The sequence below is a fragment of the Saccostrea cucullata genome, unplaced genomic scaffold (genome assembly GCF_032062105.1).
Source record: "Saccostrea cucullata isolate Sc308-1 unplaced genomic scaffold, CSIRO_AGI_Scuc_v1 ctg2246, whole genome shotgun sequence".
NCBI lineage: Eukaryota > Metazoa > Mollusca > Bivalvia > Ostreida > Ostreidae > Saccostrea > Saccostrea cuccullata.
Window position 1 is genome coordinate 107,903 of NW_026919055.1, and position 22,643 is coordinate 130,545.

General features: G+C 35.2%; 1 protein-coding gene across 1 annotated transcript; it reads right to left on the minus strand.

The window, feature by feature from the left end:
- Window positions 1-5,732: 5,732 nt before the first annotated feature.
- LOC134278533 (xylosyltransferase sqv-6-like) lies at window positions 5,733-22,027 on the minus strand. Its single transcript, XM_062760841.1, has 5 exons — window positions 21,713-22,027; window positions 11,238-11,325; window positions 10,793-10,966; window positions 10,026-10,171; window positions 5,733-6,320 (listed from the first exon to the last, which is right to left on the minus strand). Exons 1-5 carry the CDS (start codon window positions 22,025-22,027, stop codon window positions 6,183-6,185), a joined length of 861 nt encoding a protein of 286 aa, XP_062616825.1. The 3' UTR covers window positions 5,733-6,182.
- Window positions 22,028-22,643: the final 616 nt, after the last annotated feature.

Genomic DNA, 22,643 nt, shown 5'->3' on the forward strand with positions numbered 1-22,643 from the left:
CAACATATAGTGATGAAATGGAAACAACCATGCAAAATGCAAATGAAGTATTGAAAATGGTAACTGGCGGAAAGGCAAGCCCTGAGTGCACAGCTTTGCACAGATATTTCATCAGCAGGGGAAAGTATCATACGTTACCATAAAAGAAAAGCAGAAGAGTCTGTGGATTCAGTTCTCAATCTGGACAATCTTTTAACTTGAAGCAGCTTAATATTACAGAATCAAATGGTGAACAATTGTTTTCAAGGTTAATCAGTGGTTAAACCCCATCAAAATCACCTCAATTCTTTCGGGCCTAGCCGGAGAAGATTCACAAATACATTTGTTGAAGACTGAAATTGATGGTGATAAGTATTGGTTTGCTGCACTTGCTAACATTGATGAAAAAATGTGATTGATGATATTGAGTGATTGTTATCAGATACTGTTATGTAACATGAAAATTTAAACTTATGTATGAAGTTTTTGATAAGAAGAGGTCAAGGTCAAAGGTCAGAATTGTTCATTCAGTGTAAGAGCTCTTATCGTATCAATATGTATCATTATATGCAGTTTGTAAACAATATCTTGACTACTTTCTTTTAAACTGAGCTTAACAAAAAATTCTGATAATTGAGGTCAAGGTCGAAGAAAAGGTAAAAAAAAAAAGATGATGCAGTTGAACAAATATCAGAGTGATAGTATAGACTATGGTAAGGTTTTAGTTTTGAAATGTATGTCATATAAGATGTACAAATCACATCTACACAGAGCTATAATTTACACATTTAAAAAAAGAAGTTTACAATTATTAAAGTAATTTTGAAAAAAAACTGTGATATTCCAGTTTTCTTTCCTTGCAATAATTATGCAGTATATTGATTCATGTTTTACAATGTAAATGACTTGGATCAAAATATGTAGATTATTTTGGTGACAAATAATGGGTCAACTTGAACTGTTGTAAGACTCATAAGGTTAAGTGGTTGTTAACTGTCTTAGATTTTATTTAGTCCATGGTGGACTATAATGAACAGTTTAAGGAACTCTTGCAAATTATAAATTGTACAACATAACACCAAGTCGTAAAACTGTTTTATTGTTAAAGATCTTTTGCAATGTGCTTTGATTATATTTTCAAATGGTATTAAATATCGGTATTTGGCTGTGCATTACTTTTTTTTGAAACCAAAGGGGACTATAGGTTTCCTCTGCGTTTGTCTGTCTAGCTGTCTGTCTGTCCATCTGTCTGTCCCCATATGTCCTACCTGATTTTCTTGCAGACCTCGAGTTGAATTTGGCATGTGAGTGTATCTTGATGAGTTACAGATCAAGTTTGAATTTCATTTCGCTTCATTGATTTTTGACAGAATTATGGCATTTTTAATTTTTCATAATGGTTTAAGATTATGTTTGTATTGCACTCATTCCGAAGGTCAACAAGGTAAATTTGAAGCGAGAAAAGACATATAAATTTTGCATACTGTAAAGTGACATCCTAAAGAAAAAGGAAACCCGGTAGGGGACATGTATTGCTTATTCAATACTCTCAGAGTGCTTGTTCTACTGTGTTATCTTTAAATTTTATGTGTACAAGTATTAAAAAAAAATCTATCAACATATTCATGGTATTTAACCCAAGATATTGGTTTTGATCGAGATACTGAAGTTCAACTGCATGTAGACTACTGGGTACAAGACTTGCACAATCTCTTGATTTAGCTATATAGCTTGATTTAGGTTTTATATGTCTCTGGTTTGATTTAGCTAAATAGCTTTATTAAGCTATTGAAAATAGCTTGATTTAGAATTTTTGTCACGTCAATTTTTTCTCAGATGTGTTATTTTTTCAGCATGTACAAAAAGTCGCACCTAGTTGCAGTGATAATACCTTTGAACTCTTCTGAATATTATGCATGTAAAACTTACTCTCCAAATTGCTTTTAGTATTTTGAAAAGAAAACAACATTGATGATCAATGTATTAAAGATTATTAACACCATTAAATTAGGTAAATATGAAACATATTTACATTTCAGTTAAGCTTATTAAAGCTATATAGCTTAATCAAGAGATTGCACTGGACCTGCTAAAGCAACCTTGAAATTAGTATTTATTTATTTAAGCAATACTTTTGTCAACCAGACTATTATATACTCCCCGTCAATGAAAACGCAACACTCTAATTTTAGGGTGAAAAGTAAACACAGGTTATAACTACGTACCAAAAAAGGTAGGACATCTTTTACTTTGCCAAATCAGTTATTTAACGGTTGAATGAATTTCTTTCCTCTACCGGAAGTTGCTTTTTAGCCCTCTGAATAGAAATCAAAATTTTGAATTTTAAATAAAATCTTTAACAATATTTTGGGTTTTCAAGATTTTGTAGCTGTTTATCATAAGTAATGTACTAAAAGCCCGAGAAAAAAAATCTTCTTTCTTTACCGGATGTGATGCCTATATTTCCTAAAAATGACTGATTTTCGTTGCTAATGGTGGAAATTCTCAAAATAAAGAAAAAAGAAATGCAGATGCTAAATGAACACTATTTAAACACTCTTCAGGCTCATGTGTTTCAAAAGCATAAATAACAGTTTCTTGACCGGAAGTCCAAGAGTTGCTACACTACGCCAAGTTAGAGAAAATTCGACCGCTGTATCTGAACAACAGGCAATTAAAAATGCCCAAGAATATTTATTTCGCTCAGATAAAGACACTAGTAAACCTAAGACATGGTAGAAATCGGACTGCGTACATTAATATTGTACATGGCGGACTAGCATGTTTTGATTAAATTGTTGGAAGGGGGGATGTTTTATTTCAATGTTATCTGTTCAGAGGGTTAAAAAAGCAACTTTCGGTAATGGTTTAAAAAACCATTCAACCATTAAATAACTTATTTGGCAAAGCAAAAGATGTCCTAACTTGTTTGGTACATATTTATATCCCGTTTATAATTTTTCAACCTAAAAGTAGAGTGTTGCGTTTTCATTGGCGGGGAGTATATTTATGGACAAACGGGACATGTACTGTCGATAAGTAACGTTGGAAGGGAGTAATTGACATTTTGAATAGTTCATAAATCCCTGAATAATAAGTGCATACATGGTCATTGTGTAGTTATCAGGCTATTAATCCGAGAATACACACGTCACAATATAAAAGCAAGGGATAGAGTCAGAGGAATCTCAGATTATCAGAATTATTTTGTTTAAATATCCATTTTTGATTTCATCTTAATAGCCGATGACATGAGGAAATTCTCAGTAACAAGAGACTGAGAATTTTTAAATTTATACATAACTTAATCAACCAACCCCTGATTACCGTCACTACGGGTGTCAGACGAAGCTAAGATGGACGAACGATGTTTATGATGCAAAATAACACAGAATGAAATCAAAGCAATGAACCCTTCGCTTAATCTGAATAAGATGTAAAACAAATGGAAATGGCAAATTAATGTCTTTACAAGTTGATAAAGGTTTAAGCACGGTATAAAAGATGCATATCATCATCACACATCCCTGATGGTTATTGACAGAGAAAATTTGGAACCCAAATGGATACATGATATATTGAATTCCGATCCCGATCGATTTACCATATTTTTTGTAAATAAAATAAATTACCTAAATAATATTGAACAATAACATACGACAGTTAGAAAAATAAATGTTGATTGAGATGTTTTTCTTTTAGGAAACTCAATTTTAATGCATATTGTTTTTAATTTTAAGAAAATTGTCTATAAATATGAAGAAATTTATCTAATTTTCTTACAAGTTTTTATCTCCATTAAAAATTTCCTTTTGATTTTTCCACACTTTTTAAACTGGAAAAATAAAGACCACAGATTGCTTTATTTTTTTGAGTTAAACAAATTAAATAATATGTTTGCTGTTTCAATTGATATAGTTTTAAAATCACAATAAATTTTAATGGCAAAATAACGTGTCATTTCATGACACTGGTTACCATGGATACGGTCAAAATAACAATTCCATGACAACTGATAACTTAAGTACAAATTTTCTACTTTAAAAAAAAAATTTTGGCTATTTTATGAAAACAACAATTCTTGTTATTGAAGCATTGAACTTCTGGCTTTTTTGCTCAAGATCTTGGCTCATGGGTGCCAGAATCTATTTTTAGTAACATATCACAGCCTATATGTGCCAATTGAAAAAAATGTTATTGTGTTTAGATTACTACTATTCCATGTATTGCTGTGAAAAATTTTTGGCTTAATCCGAGACATTCGACTTATCGCTGATTGCCTGATTCTTATATGGACCTGTACTTAATAGATTGATTGTATGTTGTTAGCATTTTCCAGTCTAATTCAGAGCGTCTAATAAAGGAACAGTTGGTATTTGTTAATTTTACATTTAACTTTGTTCACTTATACATGTATAGAGTTTCTCCAGTGTCCTGAAGAGATAACGGAAATTTTGAGTTCAGGCAATCAATGATCATTGGTTGGCAGGACAATTGAATCAACAGTGAGGTCCAACTTTGTTTTGTTTTGTTCTTTAGATCTGTTTTGAATCATAATGAATTGTTTTCAATTATACAATGTATATTTATCTTGAGAAATAAATGGAACTGCTTACACTTTACGTTGAATAAATATTATCTACCGGTATTTTTATAGTATTGTTTCTCGATTTTCAAATGAAATATTATTTTACTTTATCGTGATAGATGTCAAAGTCAAACCCTGTTAAAAACTATTTTTCAGTTAAGAAGTGTGAGTCTGATGCATTGCGTCCGATTTATGAAAAAAAAAATTGCTGATCAGAAAGATACAAATAATATATCTCAAAGTTTTTATATATTTATTGGTACAGGGAAAAAAATGTAAAACACATTTTATGACCCCCTAATCAAAGATTGTAAGTTCATAGATTTTGTCCCGTCCGGGCGTCTATATGTCTGTATGTTTATATATTTGATTGTCCTAAAAAGACTATGGCCAGGAGCATATTCAAGAATAGATAATTAAGAAATAGTAAAAATTTGGAGGCGTGTTTTCAAAATCTCAAGAATCACTTGGCTGGTTTTGATGAAACTACTGTGAAAGCATCCTGAGGTAGTGTAGATTCACGTTTCTTCAAATCCTGACCCCCGGGGGTAGGGTGAGACTAAAATAGATATAAAGTTATACATAGGAATTTATTGGATTGATTGTCGGTATAAAACGCCGAGTCAGTATTATTTCAGAAGAATTTATTGGAAAAAAATCTTTAAAAACCATCTTCTCAAGAACAACATAGACATGATTGATTATATTTATATGGAAGCATTAAGGTAGTGTCAAGACAATTTTCTTCAAATCCTGACCCCTGAGAGTGGGCTACAATGGACGATCAAAGTTTTACCTGGAAATATACAGAAAAAAAAACTGGATTGTTTTTTTTTCATTTTCTTCCTAGCCACAGTGCTCAGGTGACAATATGGCCCATGGGTTTTATGTTAAAAAAATATTTTTGTATTAAAACATTATTTTTAGCTCTACTTGAGATCAGAAGATCTTATGCGATAGTAATGCGTGGACCGTCGTCCGTCCGTCTGTCTGTAAACAATTTTTCAAAATGCTACTCCTCTTACAGTTTTGGTCTGATTTCAATATAACTTGGCACACAAGTAGACTTCACTAAGATACATAGATTCTGCATATCAGTTTTTGATTTCGATGAACGGTGTTGCTGTGATAACCAAAAATAAAAATTCCTGTGAACTATCTCCTCCTACTTCTGTAAAATTTTATTGTAAGCTACTCCTACAGTTGTAGTCTTCTTGCAATATTGCCACTAAAAGATACTTATTCAACGATCATTATTCTATTTATTGCTTTTGTTAAGTTTTATGTCCCAACTGCTACTTTTCTCTTCCTTTATTATAAGTACAAACCAGTAAAGTTACAGTCTCGACAGAGACTTCTGATTCACTAAGCAATTGGAAAGAAATCTACCGACAGATCTATTTCTCTTTGATATGAATATAATTTCCTTATTTTGTTTTAATCTATGACATCACAGTAGGGTGGGAAGTTTTTTAATAGTTCAACCCTTATTGATACAGTTGGAAAAGCACTAAACGTTCTTAATCCCCTCTGAAAAATATCTCATTAATAAGTTCGACGTTTGACTCTTATTATCTGGTGAGAGAGCCTTATTCCCAAAGTTTTCCAATTCCTCTTAGACAGTAAATATTTCATTCTTCATCGGCCCTCCACATGTTTGACTTAAGTCACCAGGGCAGGGAACGTTACACTCATCGTCTGGAAGTTTTGGCCATTTCCTCATACGGTGGCCACAGAAACATGCATAGCCAGCCTGAAAATATATGATGCAGATGAAAAAATTATTCGAGCTGTTCCCTCTTATTTTTTGTATAGTTTATGTAACATTTTTTGTAGAAAAACTTTTCCGTTTTTTTTTTCGTTTGTGTTTTTTTTTTACTAAGATAGCGTTCTTTAAGAATGTATATCTTTATCTTTGAATTTGCTCTTTTTTTTCATATAAGTGCATTAGAAGCAAAACTAGATTTCATCGAGATAAGGCCCATCTCAATAGACCTCGCTCTAGAAACAAACATGAAAATGTAAGATACCTGAAAAGGCTTCATTTTGATGTCATGAAACTTTCTTTGTGCTCAGTTATGCTTGAAATGAATATCCCCAAACACTTACACAAAGAATGAATTAAAATGATTTGTTTGTGTGCAGTTCATATTTTGAATGCATAAAGAAATATTTTGTTTATTGCAATAAATAATCTCGAAATCAGCAATATGATATAGAGAATTTACGGTTAATTGTTGCGAGGTAAATGTAAACCAATTTTCCATGCATTTTTCTTCTTTATTTTTATGAAAATTCTTATATTTATATTTTTATGTTACATATAAAGTATGCAGTAAACTTTTTTTTAAAAACAAGAGGCCCATGGGCCACATCGCTCACCTGAGAAACTTTGGTCATGCTGTTCTTTATCAGATTTCCCCCTTTGTAATAGTAATTGTGACCAAGCCCTATCCCCAAGGGTAATGATTTGATTGTTTATTGTTTAACGTCCCTCTTGAAAATATTTCAATCATATGGAGACTTCACCGCATGCCGGTGAAAGGCTACAAATTGTGACCTATACTCGGCACTCTAAGCCATTGAGCAGTGAAGGTTTTTTATCGTGCCAGCGCCTACCGTGAAACGGGACCTACGTTTTTAAGGTCATATCCGAAACACCCGTGACTTTCACTTCTGATGCCGAGCGCTTGGCGAAGGAACAGTCACTACCTATTCTTACGTCTTAGGTTTGACGCCGCACCGAGAACGAGAATCGAACACGGGCCTCCCGATCACGAAGCGAACGCTCTACCACTAGACTACCGTGAACGGTGGTAATGATTTGAACAATTCAGAATCTACACTACCCCAAGATTCACACAATTTTCAGCTTTTCTGGCCCAGTGATTCTTGAGAAGAAGATTTCAAAGATTTTTCCATATATATTTAATGTAAAACTTGGATTCCCCATAATGGCCCGCCCTAACCCCAGGGATCATGATTTGAACAATGTAGAATGTACACTACCCCAGGATGCTTCCAATTAAGTTTCAGCTTTTCTGGCCCAGAGGTTCTTGAGAAGAAGATTTTTAGAGTTGTTTCCAATATATTTCTATGTAAAACTTGGATTCCTTATTGTGACCCCGTCCTACCCTCGTGGGCCATGATTTCTACAATTTAAAATCTACACTACACCAGATTGCTTCCACATAAGTTTCAGTTTTTCTGGCCCATTGGTTCTTTAGAAAAAGATTTTTAAAGTTTTTCCTATATATTTCTAAGTTAAACTTGGATTCTCTATTATGGCCCGCCCTTCCCCCGGGGGTAGATTTTTATAATTTAAAATCTACACTACCCCAGGATGCTTCCACACAGGTTTCAGCTTTTTAGCCCAGTGAGGAGAAGAGTTTTTTTTCCTATATATTTCTATATAAAACTTTGGTCAGCCATTGTGGCCCCGCCCTAACACTGGGGTTCATGATTTGAACAGTTTAGAATCTACAATACCCCAGGATGCTTCCACATAAGTTTCAGCTTTTCTGTCCTAGTGGTTCTTGAGAAGGTGTTTTTATGACCTCACCCTATTTTGTATTTTCTTGATTATCTCCCTTTGGAAAGGAACTTGGCCCTTGATGTTTACAATTTAAATTTCCATTTAACCAAGGATACTTCGTATAAAGTTTGGTTTCAATTGGCCCAGTGGTTCTTGAGAAGAAGTTGAAAATGAGAAAAGTTTACAGACAAAGACGGACGACGCACAATGGCTGATCAGAAAAGCTCACTTGAGCTTTCAGCTCAGGTGAGCTAAAAAGTGCCATGGACAAAAGAGTTTCATTACTATAAGCGCAATTTGCTGTTATCTGTTAGATAACATTAACATTCCCGTATTATACTAATGGAGAGAGATAAAGGTATAATGATTTATTTGACTTCTAAATTTTTCTATAGGTAAGTAGCAGTAGTCAATGCTATCTTCTTCTTATTTAACTTTGTAATGAAACATCTTTTCTTCTTTCTGGGATTAAAAATTATATGAAAAAGGCTACACACTTTTGATACTACACATAACACAAGAGGCCTATGGACCACATCGCTCACCTGTGCACCAAGGGTAGGAAAAAGTAGAAAATGGCTTTTTATTGTAAAGTTTAAATCCAAAAGTAGTCCCATGACCAATCATGGATTTGCTATATTTTAGAAAATGATTTTTAAAGAATTTTCCTATATATATCTTTAAAAACTTTGGTCGGCCATTTTGGCCCCGACCTACCCCCGGGGTCATGATTTGAACAAACTTGAATCTACACTACCTGAGCATGCTTCCATATAAATATGATGAATTATGGCTGTGTCATTCTTAAGAAGAAGATTTTTAAAGAATTTTCCTATATATTTATATGTAAAACTTTGGTCGGCCATTTTGGCCCCGCCCTACCCTGGGGGGGGGGGGTCATGATTTGAACAAACTTGAATCTACACTACCTGAACATGCTTCCATATAAATATGATGAATTACGGCTTTGTCATTCTTGAGAAGAAGATTTTTAAAGAATTTTCCTATATATTTCAATGTAAAACTTTGGTCGGCCATTTTGGCCTCGCCCTACCACCGGGGGTCTACATTTAAACAAACTTGAATCTACACTACCTGAGCATGCTTCCATATAAATATGATTAATAATGGCTTTGTCATTCTTGAGAAGAAGATTTTTAAAGAATTTTCCTATATATCCCTATGTAAAACTTTGGTCGGCCATTTTGGCCCCGCCCTACCCCCGGGGGTCATGATTTGAACAAACTTGAATCTATACTACCTGAGCATGCTTCCATATAAATATGATTAATAATGGCTTTGTCATTCTTGAGAAGAAGATTTTTAAAGAATTTTCCTATATATCCCTATGTAAAACTTTGGTCGGCCATTTTGGCCCCGCCCCACCCCTGGGGGTCATGATTTGAACAAATTTGAATCTACACTACCTGAGGATGTTTCCCCATAAATTCCATCTTTCCTGGCTCAGTGGTTCTTGAGAAGAAGATTTTTAAAATATTCCACCAAATTTTCATTAATTCCCAATTATCTCCCCTTGAATGAGGGCGCGGCCCTTCATTTGAATAAACTGGAATTTCCCTTACCTGCAAGGATACTTTGTGGCAAGTTTGGTCGAAATTGGCCCAGTGGTTCTTGAGAAGAAGTCGAAAATGTGAAAAGTTTACATACAGACGGACAGACCAACAGACAGACAGACGGACGCCGGACAAAATGTGATCAGAAAAGCTCACTTGAGCTTTCAGCTCAGGTGAGCTAAAAATGCCTTTATAATCTGCATTTCCAAACTCCAAAATCGTTTTGTTTTCTTGAATTAGAGATTAACTGTTGAGAAAAAGGAATTCAACTAAGACTATTCTAGAACAGAAATCATTTTAATGTTCAGTCGACTGCAATTGTTTCCTCTTTAAAAAATAGAAAGTTTACCTGAAGTCCGATATATTTGAATTCTTTATCAATTCCAAAGCAGTGCCTAGTGCAAAAAGTGAGACTATTTGTATTATAAAATCTCACAAAATCCGGAGGTTCAAAGACCCTTGGAAATTCGTCTTTAAAACATCCTAGTCTTTTCCCTAAAAAACATTGATACAAGATAAGTAAGTATATGATATTTTAAAGGGAAAAATACTCGTTTTTTAAACATAATTTTTTTTATCTTAACTTGAAAAAGTTTTCTATTTTTCTTCAAGGCTCAAAAACCATTGGCTTTTGTGTAATCGAAACTGTTTAAATCACATAAATACGAATTTTCCCAAGAATAAATGTACGAGTCATTGACAAAAAATAAGAAACGTCTTGATAATATACAAGTTGGTATCAAGCAATACACAAGACCAGTACTCTGCACTGATGACCTAGTAGATCCTACCGGTATCGACTTTAACATGACCTTGTTTTATACGTTTGTAACCGGAAAACCCTATCTTTACGTGCCCTTGTTTAATGAAAGCCATGAGGTAAGGATCAAATCCTTAACTGCACGCCTTCAACTGCTGCTCCACGTAAGCGAAATTTCAAGTAAGGGCTCAAAATGCGAATGTTTCATGAATGTGCATAACTCCTTTTCTTTTTTCTTTATAAAATGCAACTGAACAAATAAAAATATACATCAGCTTTTAGCGAAGCAACCATCGATATATAGCAGGCATACATTAAGGTAATGCTTTTTTTCAAATTTACAAGAAAAAAGATACCATTACAACTCATGTCACTGTTCCATTTGCCATTTCTGTTACATATAAATATTCCACTTCCGCTTTGCTGGTACTCATCAGAACATTTGACATGTATTCGTCTTTGCACACCAATACCGTCCCACCGCTCAACGACGTCTGACGTCATCCTAGTGGTGAAAGGGTCCCCACAATCTGTTATTGGAAATAATAAGAAAATGTTAACATTTAAAAAAAAAACTTCTTTTAAAGAACGAATTTTGAAGAATACCTTTCTCAAGAATTGGCTATTTGAACCAAGTAGAATAATAATCAAACAGAAGACCCAGGCTTGCAACGTTAGCATATGTTTCAAAAGTGTAATGAACAAACAGTTATCAATTTTAAAAAGAATTCACGATAGAAAAAACAGATAGAAGAAATTTTTAGTATCTTGTCGCTACAAAAATATTTCAGATGAACAAACCTGATATCTGACAGAAAGTGTTACATCCGACGTTGATACATTTTTCATTGATTTCACAGACATTACTGGAGCACGGTCCTGCTAATTCCTGTAATAAAATTAGCACATTGGTAGGAAGTGTACGACCAGAGTCTTACAGATCATATATCTTCATGTCTTTTTAGAGTACGAGTAAGTTTTCCTGATTTGCAGCAGGTTGAAAAACACTAGAAGATTCTGTGAGCTCACTGAATGATACTCCCGCCTCCCATGTGAATAAAATGGCAGTTCCATGTTTTTCTATTGGACACTTGAAATATGTGTTGGATCAGAAAGTAAAACAGGAGATGCACAATGGCATAATGTAAAAAAGATTCCCTGAAAATCTCATCAAATTTTATTCAGAGGATAAGTGATGGGGACCCCAAAGCGTAACAGACGGACGTACAAAGTGACGAATGAACGTACAGACGGTCGGACATCCCTATTAATATATACCCTCCCTCTTTTCAAGCGGGGGTATATAAACAAAGCATTTACATGCCTGACATATACTATCATTTTATCGGTTACGGATCAGTTTGTATAGTTACGTCTTACATACAACTAAATTTATTTGAATTTCCAAATGTTCTTGTTTAATCTTTATATCCCAACTTCTCAAATCAATGGTACAAAATTCCCACACAATATGAATGATACAGATACAGAGCAGTCTATTTTCCTAGTTTCGGATCGATTTTGCAGCATCGAATCAAGTGCTCTCTATTGTCGCTGACTTAGTGAAATTTGCTAATCGAAATTTTTTTGTAGAAATACATCATCAAAACAAATTCTTCATGTAATATGTACTCGGCAAAATAAGTGAGGGATCATATTTTTATACAAGAATAATATTTCATACCCATAAATTTATGTGACAACAAGGCTTAAGTAGTTTTAAAAACATGTCATTTACACGAATCGATACTTAAGTCACACGTGTTTAATGAGTTTCGGGACATATTGGTCAAGAAAGTACGTGGCATAAAAAGTATCAAAGAGGGTTTTCTTTAAAGAACATCAGAAAATTTCAGTATATCTGGCCAGAACTGGTGATAAGACGCTATGAGGAGACATATGAGTATGGACGAACAATCCATGGCAGTAGGGATGTCGGAAGCTGGCAAAACGCAATTTTGTTTTGACTTCCATGATGACAGAGGACTTGTTTGGATTGCATATTGGAAATAATATGCTGATTGTGTCATTTCTGAGCAATACAGAGTAAATGGAGGTTTGGTGATGATTTGGGCAGGCTTAAGTATTGATTGCTACGCTGATCTGTATATTATTGAATGTAACATGACAGGTTTAAAATACCAAAATGATATTCTTCAAACTATTGTTAGACGTATTGCATGTACTCTGGGGGAGGATTTCATCTAAATGGACGATAATGCTCGACCTCATGGAGTCGGAATCTTAAACGAGAACATGGAAAGTGAACCTGCTATGGACGCGCTAAGCCATTCTCTAGACATGAAGTTATAATTGAGCATGCCTGGAACATTCTTTAGCAACGCATTTCAGTTCGTCTTAAACTTTCCCAAAATCGACGGGAGATTCAGACAGAATTGCAGGAGGAATGGCAACAGATCCCTCAGGCTAGCCTTGGACGGCTGATAGGCAGCACGGGTTTCCGCTGCAGGGCCTCGCGGGGAGGTCATACAAAGTACTGGCAATCATTCTAAATACTGACGTAATTTGACTCTTCTGAAAAAATCTCATTTTCAGGTATACCCATAATATGCCGAATTCTAAAGTAATGAACAATTCGTATCGAGTGTACAAACAAATTTATCACATCCAATGTTTAATTTTCACTTTTTAAATATAAAATTGATACGATGATAAAATTACATTCTGTTTTATTATGATACAGTGTTTGTAAAACATATTTAAATTGATGATCCTTAACTTTTTTGTCCAGTATATATCTTCTTGTTGTTGTTGATGTAATTATTATTTTTCTCAAACTAAATTAAAGATACTGTGAGCAATGACCTCACTTAGTGATACCCCCCGCCTCTCATATGATAGGGAGACTTCCGGTTGACGAATGGCGGTGTGAGTGGTGTTTTTGGAGCTCCTGGGATATTTCTATTGTAAATAATTTTTCACACGTCTGTCAGGCCAAAATGTGTAGTATTTAATTAACAATTGTATTTTATGAGAATACATGTAACTATTATTAAAATATTTTTATGCTCACATCGTTTTGTTTAAAATAAGAGTGTGAAATATTCTTAATGTACAGTATGTTTTTTTTTCAATATCCCGGGGCTTTAAAATGCGGAAGTTTTTTTTTTCTTGAATGGGAGGGTGTTTACATCAGTGTGTGGGAGGGTTTTATACTATAAAAACTGTCTACATGTATATACAAACAATTTTCCGACTGACTGTAGAAATAACAAACAATCTTATCATATTCTTTTTGTTATTTTATGAATGATTTAAAAATTGGTTGCCAACATTGTCGGGTACTTGCTTCAAATAATATAAAACGTAGGGATATTTTTAACAGATCTCGAGATAAATTTGATATTACTTTCCTTATAGATACGCATAGCTCGACGGAAACGCAAACTATTTGGAAAACTGAATGGGGATTTAAAGGGGTGTTTAGTTCAAACAGTAGCAGCAGCAGGGGAGTTGCGATCTTATTTAAAAACTCGTTTGAATTTGAAATATGTAAAGAAATCATTGACTCAGAGGGGAATTTCATTATTTTAGATTTAAAATGTTTTAATAAAAAGTTAACCTTAGTTGCTTTACACGGATATATCGGAGAATGCACTCGTCTCATATATGATCTAATTCAAAGAGTCGAAGAAAATATTCCCGGCATACTTTTATTATTAGACTTTGAAAAAGCTTTTGATACTGTTGATTGGAACTTTATTTTTAAAACTTTAGAATTTTTCAACTTTGGGGGATCAATAATAAAATGGTTTAAACTACTCTATCACGATGCATCTAGCTGTGTGCTTAACAACGGTCATTTTTCATCCTTCTTCACAATAGGAAGAGGTGTAAGACAGGGGGACCCTCTTTCGCCTTATTTATTTATTCTCGTGATAGAGCTCCTCAGCGCCTCTTCAAAAAACAATCCTGACATTAAAGAAATAAACATTAAAGATTCAGAATATCTTGTTAGCCAATATGCAGACGATACTTCTCTAGCGCTTGAAAATGATGAAAAATCCCTTAACTTAGCATGAAAATGCATAAACTCCTTTGCTGCTTGCTCCGGGCTAAAACCCAATTTCGAAAAAAACACAAGCCTTATGGATTGGTGCAAAAAGGGGCTGTGGTCAAGAGATTAAGACAAAAGAAAAAATAATGTGGGGCCATGACGGTAAATTTAAACTCTTAGGTATAACTTTTGACTCAAACAAACCGGATATCACTTACGATAATTATGAGGAAAAGTTACAAGCTGCCAAAAAGCTTATTAATGATTGGTCTTTTAGAAACTTCACATCGTTCGGAAAAGTCACGGTGCTCAAAACACTGGTTTTACCAATTTTTGTTCAACTTTTTACTGTTCTTCCAGACCCACCTTCAGATTTTTTAAAAAAAACTTTAAAATATGTTTTTTGAGTTTATTTGGAAAGGCAAAGCAGACAAGATCAAGCGCACCGTTCTATATAATTCAACAGAAAACGGAGGGCTTAAGGTTCCTCATCTAGCATCTTTCTGCCAAGCCTTGAACATATCATGGGTCATGAAAGTACTTGACCCTAATATTCATTCGACATGGAAACTCTTGCTCTCCGACACGACACAAAAATTCGGAAACGACAAAATGTGGTATTTTAGATCTGAAGGTTTAGAAACCATTGCAAATAAATTTAATCCATTCTGGAAAAGTGTATTAATATCCTGGGGGAAGGCTAGTCAAAACTCTATCACAGCCCCTTGTGAAATTCTTAGTCAACAACTATGGCTAAATAATAATATCAAAATCGGAAAAAAATATGTGTTTAAGTGAAAATGGATTACCAATGGCAAATTTTTCATTAATGATTTAATCACGGAAAATGGCGATTTCATGAATTTTAACCAATTTAATAATAAATACATGTTAAATACAAATTTCGTGGAATATACTGGATTATTATCAGCAATCCTTAAACATTGGAAGCAAGTAATTAGAGATCATCAAAAGTTAAATGAAATTAAAAGCGAAAATATTTTAAAACTTCAAAGAAACGTTAAAGTAACGAAATACTTTGATCATTTTTTGTTGAAAAAATAGCAGAGTCCTCTATAACGGCGTTAAGAAAATGGGAGGAAAAACTATCAAAGCATATTCCTGAAAATAAATGGAAAACTCATTTTCTTTACCCTATTTAATAACAAAGGACACGAAGCTTCAATGCTTTCAGTTTAAACTTTTACATCAAATATTTTATACAAATAGCAAACTTATGAAATGTAATTTAGCTGAAACAGAACTTTGTTCCTTTTGTCATGATACTAAAGAAGCACTCATTCATCTAATATGCTTGTGTCCTTTTTCCATTACTTTATGGTCTAATTTAAGAGATAAACTTCGTAACACTTCTGGTTTAATAATTAAATTTACACCTGAAGAAATTATATTTGGATATGATAATTCTAGTAAAACTGTTTTCAGATCCTTGAACATAATTATTCTTATTGCTAAGCAATATATAATGAATTGTAAATGGAAAAATATAACGCCCTCTTTTCTTGCTTTTTTGGAAGTACTTAAATATTATAGAACCATAGAGCTTTTTTCCATCTTTTCTCTCTCTCTCTCATAAAAAAGCAGACATGATAAAGCAATGTTGGAATTTTTTTGAAAACGTTTCTCTGTCAGTGAAAATAAGATACAGAAAAGTAGTAAGTATTATTGTACATTTTTTTTCAAAACTGTTTAATGGAAATACTTTATGTCTATTATGTATAAATATTGGCCTCCACTATGTTGTAACTTTGTAATGCTTGTATGATGCATGTTATGACAGAAATAAAAAATATGAATGACCAAAAAAAATACTATCAAAGTCCACGTTTTGCTGTTGCCGTGAAATCCAAAATATGCGTCGGATCAAAAAATAAAATGAGAGGTACAGAATGGCAATATGTAATAAAGATACTGTGAAAGTTTCATTAAATTTCACTCAGTGGTATAAGAGAAGTTGCAGATAAGAGACGGGTACCCCAAAGCGTAACAGACAGACAGACGGACATATCGATTACAGTATACCCTCAAACTTTTCAAGTGGGGGTATAATAATGAAAAATCTTGCATTTCAAGATACATTTAGTAATATGATTTATTTATTTAAAATTAAATAAACCATCTCTAATTAAAACAATTTCCATAGAATAATTTTTTAAAAATTCAATACTGACAAATATTCGAATATACAAATATAAATATGAATCCAACGAATACATGATCTAAAACGACCAATTATGAATGTTTGAATGCTGACCAAAAACCGAACAAACTTCAAGTGCTTAAATTACAAAGCACAGCACACGCACAGCAGCGATAAGTTGATAAATGTTCGTTAAACAAGAGGCCCAGGGGCCACAGCGCTCACCTGAGCACATCGGGCTTGAATTTACCCCCCCCCCCTCCAGGCGTTCATCATTTGCAATTGATAAAACTAGAATCTACACTACCTGAGGAAGATTCCATAAAAATATCACTAATCATAGCTTTGAAGTACTTGAAAAGAAGATTTTAAAAGATTTCCCTATATATCCCTATGTAAAACTGGGGTCGGCCATTTTGGCCCCATCTTGCCCCGGGGTCATGATTTGAACAAACTTGAATCTACACTACCTGAGGATGCTTCCACATGAGTTTCATCTTTCCTGGCCCAGTGGTTCTTGAGAAAGACTTTTAAAGATATTTCCTATATATTCCTATGTAAAACTTTGGTCGGCCATTCTGGCCCCACCCTCTCCCCGGGGGTCATGATTTGTACAAACTTGAATCTACACTACCTGAGGATGATTCCACTTGAGTTTCATCTTTCCTGGCCCAGTGGTTCTTGAGAAAGACTTTTAAAGATATTTCCTATATATTCCTATGTAAAACTTTGGTCGGCCATTTTGGCCCCACCCTCTCCCCGGGGGTCATGATTTGTACAAACTTGAATTTACACTATCTGAGGATGATTCCACTTGAGTTTCATCTTTCCTGGCCCAGTGGTTCTTGAGAAAAAGATTTTACAAGCTTTACCCTATATATTCCTATGTAAAACTTGGGTCGGCTATTTTGGCCCCACCCTTGCCCCGGGGGTCATGATTTGAAGAAACTTGAATTAACACTACCTGAGGATGATTCCACATGAGGTTCATCTTTCCTGGCCCAGTGGTTCTTGAGAAAAAGATTTTTAAAGATTTTTCTTATATATACTTATGTAAAACTTGGGTTGGCTATTTTGGCCCCACCCTTGCCCTGAGGGCCATGATTTGAACAAAATTGTATCTACACTACCTAAAGATGATTCCACCTGAGTTTCATCTTTCCTGTCCTGGGGGTTCTTGAAAAGAAGATTTTTAAAGATTTTTTCTTATATATTCCTACGTAAAACTAGGGTCGGCCATTTTGGCCCCACCCTTGCCCCGGGGGTCATGATTTGAACAAACTTGAATCTACACTACCTGAGGATGATTCCACATGAGTTTCAAATTTCCTGGCCCAGTGGTTCTGGAGAAGAAGATTTTTAAAGATTTTTCCTATATATAAACTTTGGTCGGCCATTTTAGCCCCACCCTTGCCCCGGGGGTCATGATTTGAACAAACTTGAATCTACACTACCTGAGGATGATTCCACATGAGTTTCATCTTTCCTGGCACAGTGGTTCTGGAGAAGAAGGTTTTTAAAGATTTTTCCTATATATTCCTATGTAAAACTTTGGTCGGCCATTTTGGCCCCACCCTTGCCCCGGGGGTCATGATTTGAACAAACTTGAATCTACACAACCTGAGGATGATTCCACATGAGTTTCATCTTTCCTGGCCCAGTGGTTCTGAAGAAGATTTTTAAATATTTTTCTTATATATTCCTATGTAAAACTAGGGTCGGCCATTTTGGCCCCATCCTTGCCCCGGGGGTCATGATTTGAACAAACTTGAGTCTACACTACCTGAGGATGCTTCCACATGAGTTTTATCTTTCCTGGCCCAGTGGTTTTGGAGAAGAAGATTTTTAAAGATTTTTCCTATATATTCCTATGTAAAACTTTGGTCGGCCATTTGGCCCCACCCTTGCCCCGGGGGTCATGATTTGAACAAACTTGAATCTACACTACCTGAGGATGATTCCACTTGAGTTTCATCTTTCCTGGCACAGTGGTTCTGGAGAAGAAGATTTTTAAAGAATTTTCCTATATATTCCTATGTAAAACTTTGGTCGGCCATTTTGGCCCCACCCTTGCCCCGGGGGTCATGATTTGAACAAACTTGAATCTACACTACATAAGGATGCTTCCACATGAGTTTCATCTTTCCTGGCCCAGTGGTTCTTAAGAAAGACTTTTAAAGATATTTCCTATATATTCCTATGTAAAACTTTGGTCGGCCATTTTGGCCCCACCCTCTCCCCGGGGGTCATGATTTGTACAAACTTGAATCTACACTACCTGAGGATGATTCCACTTGAGTTTCATCTTTCCTGGCCCAGTGGTTCTTGAGAAAGACTTTTAAAGATATTTCCTATATATTCCTATGTAAAACTTTGGTCGGCCATTTTGGCCCCACCCTCTCCCCGGGGGTCATGATTTGTACAAACTTGAATCTACTGTATCTGAGGATGATTCCACTTGAGTTTCATCTTTCCTGGCCCAGTGGTTCTTGAGAAAAAGATTTTACAAGCTTTACCCTATATATTCCTATGTAAAACTTGGGTCGGCTATTTTGGCCCCACCCTTGCCCCGGGGGTCATGATTTGAACAAACTTGAATCAACACTACCTGAGGATGATTCCACATGAGGTTCATCTTTCCTGGCCGTGGTTCTTGAGAAAAAGATTTTTAAAGATTTTTCTTATATATTCTTATGTAAAACTTGGGTTGGCTATTTTGGCCCCACCCTTGCCCTGAGGGCCATGATTTGAACAAAATTGAATCTACACTACCTAAAGATGATTCCACCTGAGTTTCATCTTTCCTGTCCTGGTGGTTCTTGAAAAGAAGATTTTTAAATATTTTTTCTTATATATTCCTACGTAAAACTAGGGTCGGCCATTTTGGCCCCATCCTTGCCCCGGGGGTCATGATTTGAACAAACTTGAATCTACACTACCTGAGGATGATTCCACATGAGTTTCATCTTTCCTGGCCCATTGGTTCTGGAGAAGAAGATTTTTAAAGATTTTTCCTATATATAAACTTTGGTCGGCCATTTTAGCCCCACCCTTGCCCCGGGGGTCATGATTTGAACAAACTTGAATCTACACTACCTGAGGATGATTCCACATGAGTTTCATCTTTCCTGGCCCAGTGGTTCTGGAGAAGAAGGTTTTTAAAGATTTTTCCTACATATTCCTATGTAAAACTTTGGTCGGCCATTTTGGCCCCACCCTTGCCCCGGGGGTCATGATTTGAACAAACTTGAATCTACACAACCTGAGGATGATTCCACATGAGTTTCATCTTTCCTGGCCCAGTGGTTCTGAAGAAGATTTTTAAAGATTTTTCCTATATATTCCTATGTAAAACTTGGGTCGGCCATTTTGGCCCCACCCTTGCCCCGGGGGTCATGATTTGAACAAACTTGAATCTACACTACCTGAGGATGCTTCCACATGAGCTTTATCTTTCCTGGCCCAGTGGTTTTGGAGAAGAAGATTTTTAAAGATTTTTCCTATATATTCCTATGTAAAACTTTGGTCGGCCATTTGGCCCCACCCTTGCCCCGGGGGTCATGATTTGAACAAACTTGAATCTACACTGCCTAAGGATGATTCCACATGAGTTTCATCTTTCCTGGCACAGTGGTTCTGGAGAAGAAGATTTTTAAAGATTTTTCCTATATATTCCTATGTAAAACTTTGGTCGGCCATTTTGGCCCCACCCTTGCCCCGGAGGTCATGATTTGAACAAACTTGAATCTACACTACATAAGGATGCTTCCACATGAGTTTCATCTTTCCTGGCCCAGCGGTTCTGGAGATTTTTTAAAAATGCCATTAATTTTTAACAAATTCATGATTATCTCCCCTTGGAAAAGGGCGTGGCCCTTCATTTGAACAAAGTTGAATCCCCTTTACCCAAGGATACTTTGTGCCAAGTTTGGTTGAAATTGGCCTAGTGGTTCTTGAGAAGAAGTCGAAAATGTGAAAAGTTTACAGACAGACGGACAGACAGACGGACGCCGGATAAAATGTGATCAGAAAAGCTCACTGGAGCCTTCGGCTCAGGTGAGCTAAAAACTGAAACCTCATTCATTCAACTAGCGTTTGAGTTGGGTTATACATGTATTTACTCGAAATCGAATCCTGCGAGTCGAAGTACGTTTGGTCGATCACTTAAACAAGATAAAAATCGCACATTTTCACCAGTATTGAAGTCTTTCCGGAACTATACAGAAAACGAAGTACTGAGACATCTCTTTCTTTCGATAATTGCGTTGGGTCCCTTTTTGTACATGAGTTGATTATGTAAAATCAAATATAGTTTGTTACTAGACTTTGTGCTTTTTACGGAAACTAAAATTCATAGGATTATTTTAATCTACATAAACTTCAATAAAATATATAATTTAATATTTAAATTATGTCGCCAGTAGATTTGTTTGTTTGTATGTTGTCTAACGTCCCTCTTTTTCATTCATATGTAGACGCCACCACTTACCGGTGGAAAATAGCAAATTTTGTCCTATTACGGGCACTTACGGCCATTGAGCAGTAAGGTTTTTTATGTACCAGCACCTAGTGGGACAAGAGACCAGGGTTTATATGTTTTAATCAAAAGGACCTGTCTCCACGTTTCACAGTGGGATTCGAACCCGCAACATAATGATCAACTCCTTACTTCGCTTCTCTTGAGCAGACGTTCTAACCACTGTTACGGATCCAAATCTGTATTCCTGTGTCGAAGATGAAATATAGATTTTCCTAGGTCTTTTGAGAAAGACTACACCCTTCAATGGAACTGAGTAAATTTGATAAGAATATTTTGAAGACCTGGTTATAAACATTTACGTAAATATTGAATCAAAGCAGATGTCGTGTTCAAAAGACCAATTTCCATCAAAAAGCACTAAATATTGGAGGGACAGCACTAAACAAACAATTCATCTCCGAATGTTGGCATAAAAATCTCCGAATGTTGGCATAAAAATGACCAATATGTGAGATGATCTTCTCTACATATCTTATAATTATACAAGATAATGAAATGTGTTTTATAGTCTTACCAATAGCTAAATCATAAATGTTCCCTATATAAAGTATGCCTACCTTCTCCCAGTCCTGTCTTTCGCTGTAGATCCATCCTTCATTCTCTACAAATTTCCCTGGTACACTGGTCTTGTTTTCATAATTAAGTTCACAGTAGTTTGCTCCTTTGTAATAATTCAGTGAGTCACATCGAGTTGTACGGAGACATTCTCCGACGCATTCTAGAATACTGTACTCGACATAGGAGTCTATCATGCCCCTATCTAGTCTAAAGCCATAGTTTAACTTAGAATACCCTGAAGTCAAGTTTTCGATAGCCTTTTTAGGTATTCCTAATAAAATTAGCAAGCATAAGACACAGGCCAGATCGGCCATCTTTGCTCGAGCTAGCTATCTTCTTGTATGACGCCAGTTAATGATATAGCGATAAACAGTTGATATCAGAAAGTTGGGTATATTTAATGCATTATATATTATCCGCTCTCGTTTCATCTAGTTACCTAACCTCTGTTCAAAAGAGTTCCAATTGAACAATACTTCGATTTTTTATATATTACATTTAATTGCTTCCCGTGAAAGTGTCAGTTATAACGACTGGAAAAAATCGATGTCTAGAATCGGTATGAAGACATTTTTATATCCATTCTACCTACATGATACTGGGAAAAAATCCATTAAATGACTTTTTATTGACATGATCTTATGTGAATTTAAAAAAAATGTAAAGGAGCTTTGGTACGAATTCTTTTTAGTTATCTATTATTTACAACTCTGCATGACAATCAGAAACAATGAAAACAGAATATCATTTCGATTAGATAATTAGGGAATTCAATTTTTATAACTGTCGCAGGCGGGCCGATTGGTCGCCACACAAAAGGAATACAACGACTTAGTTCTTTAAATTTATCACATTTATTTAGCCTAAGACATAATTAAAAGTTCTGGATCTGTGTGCTGTTTGGGTGGAATGGCTTCCTGGACCAATATG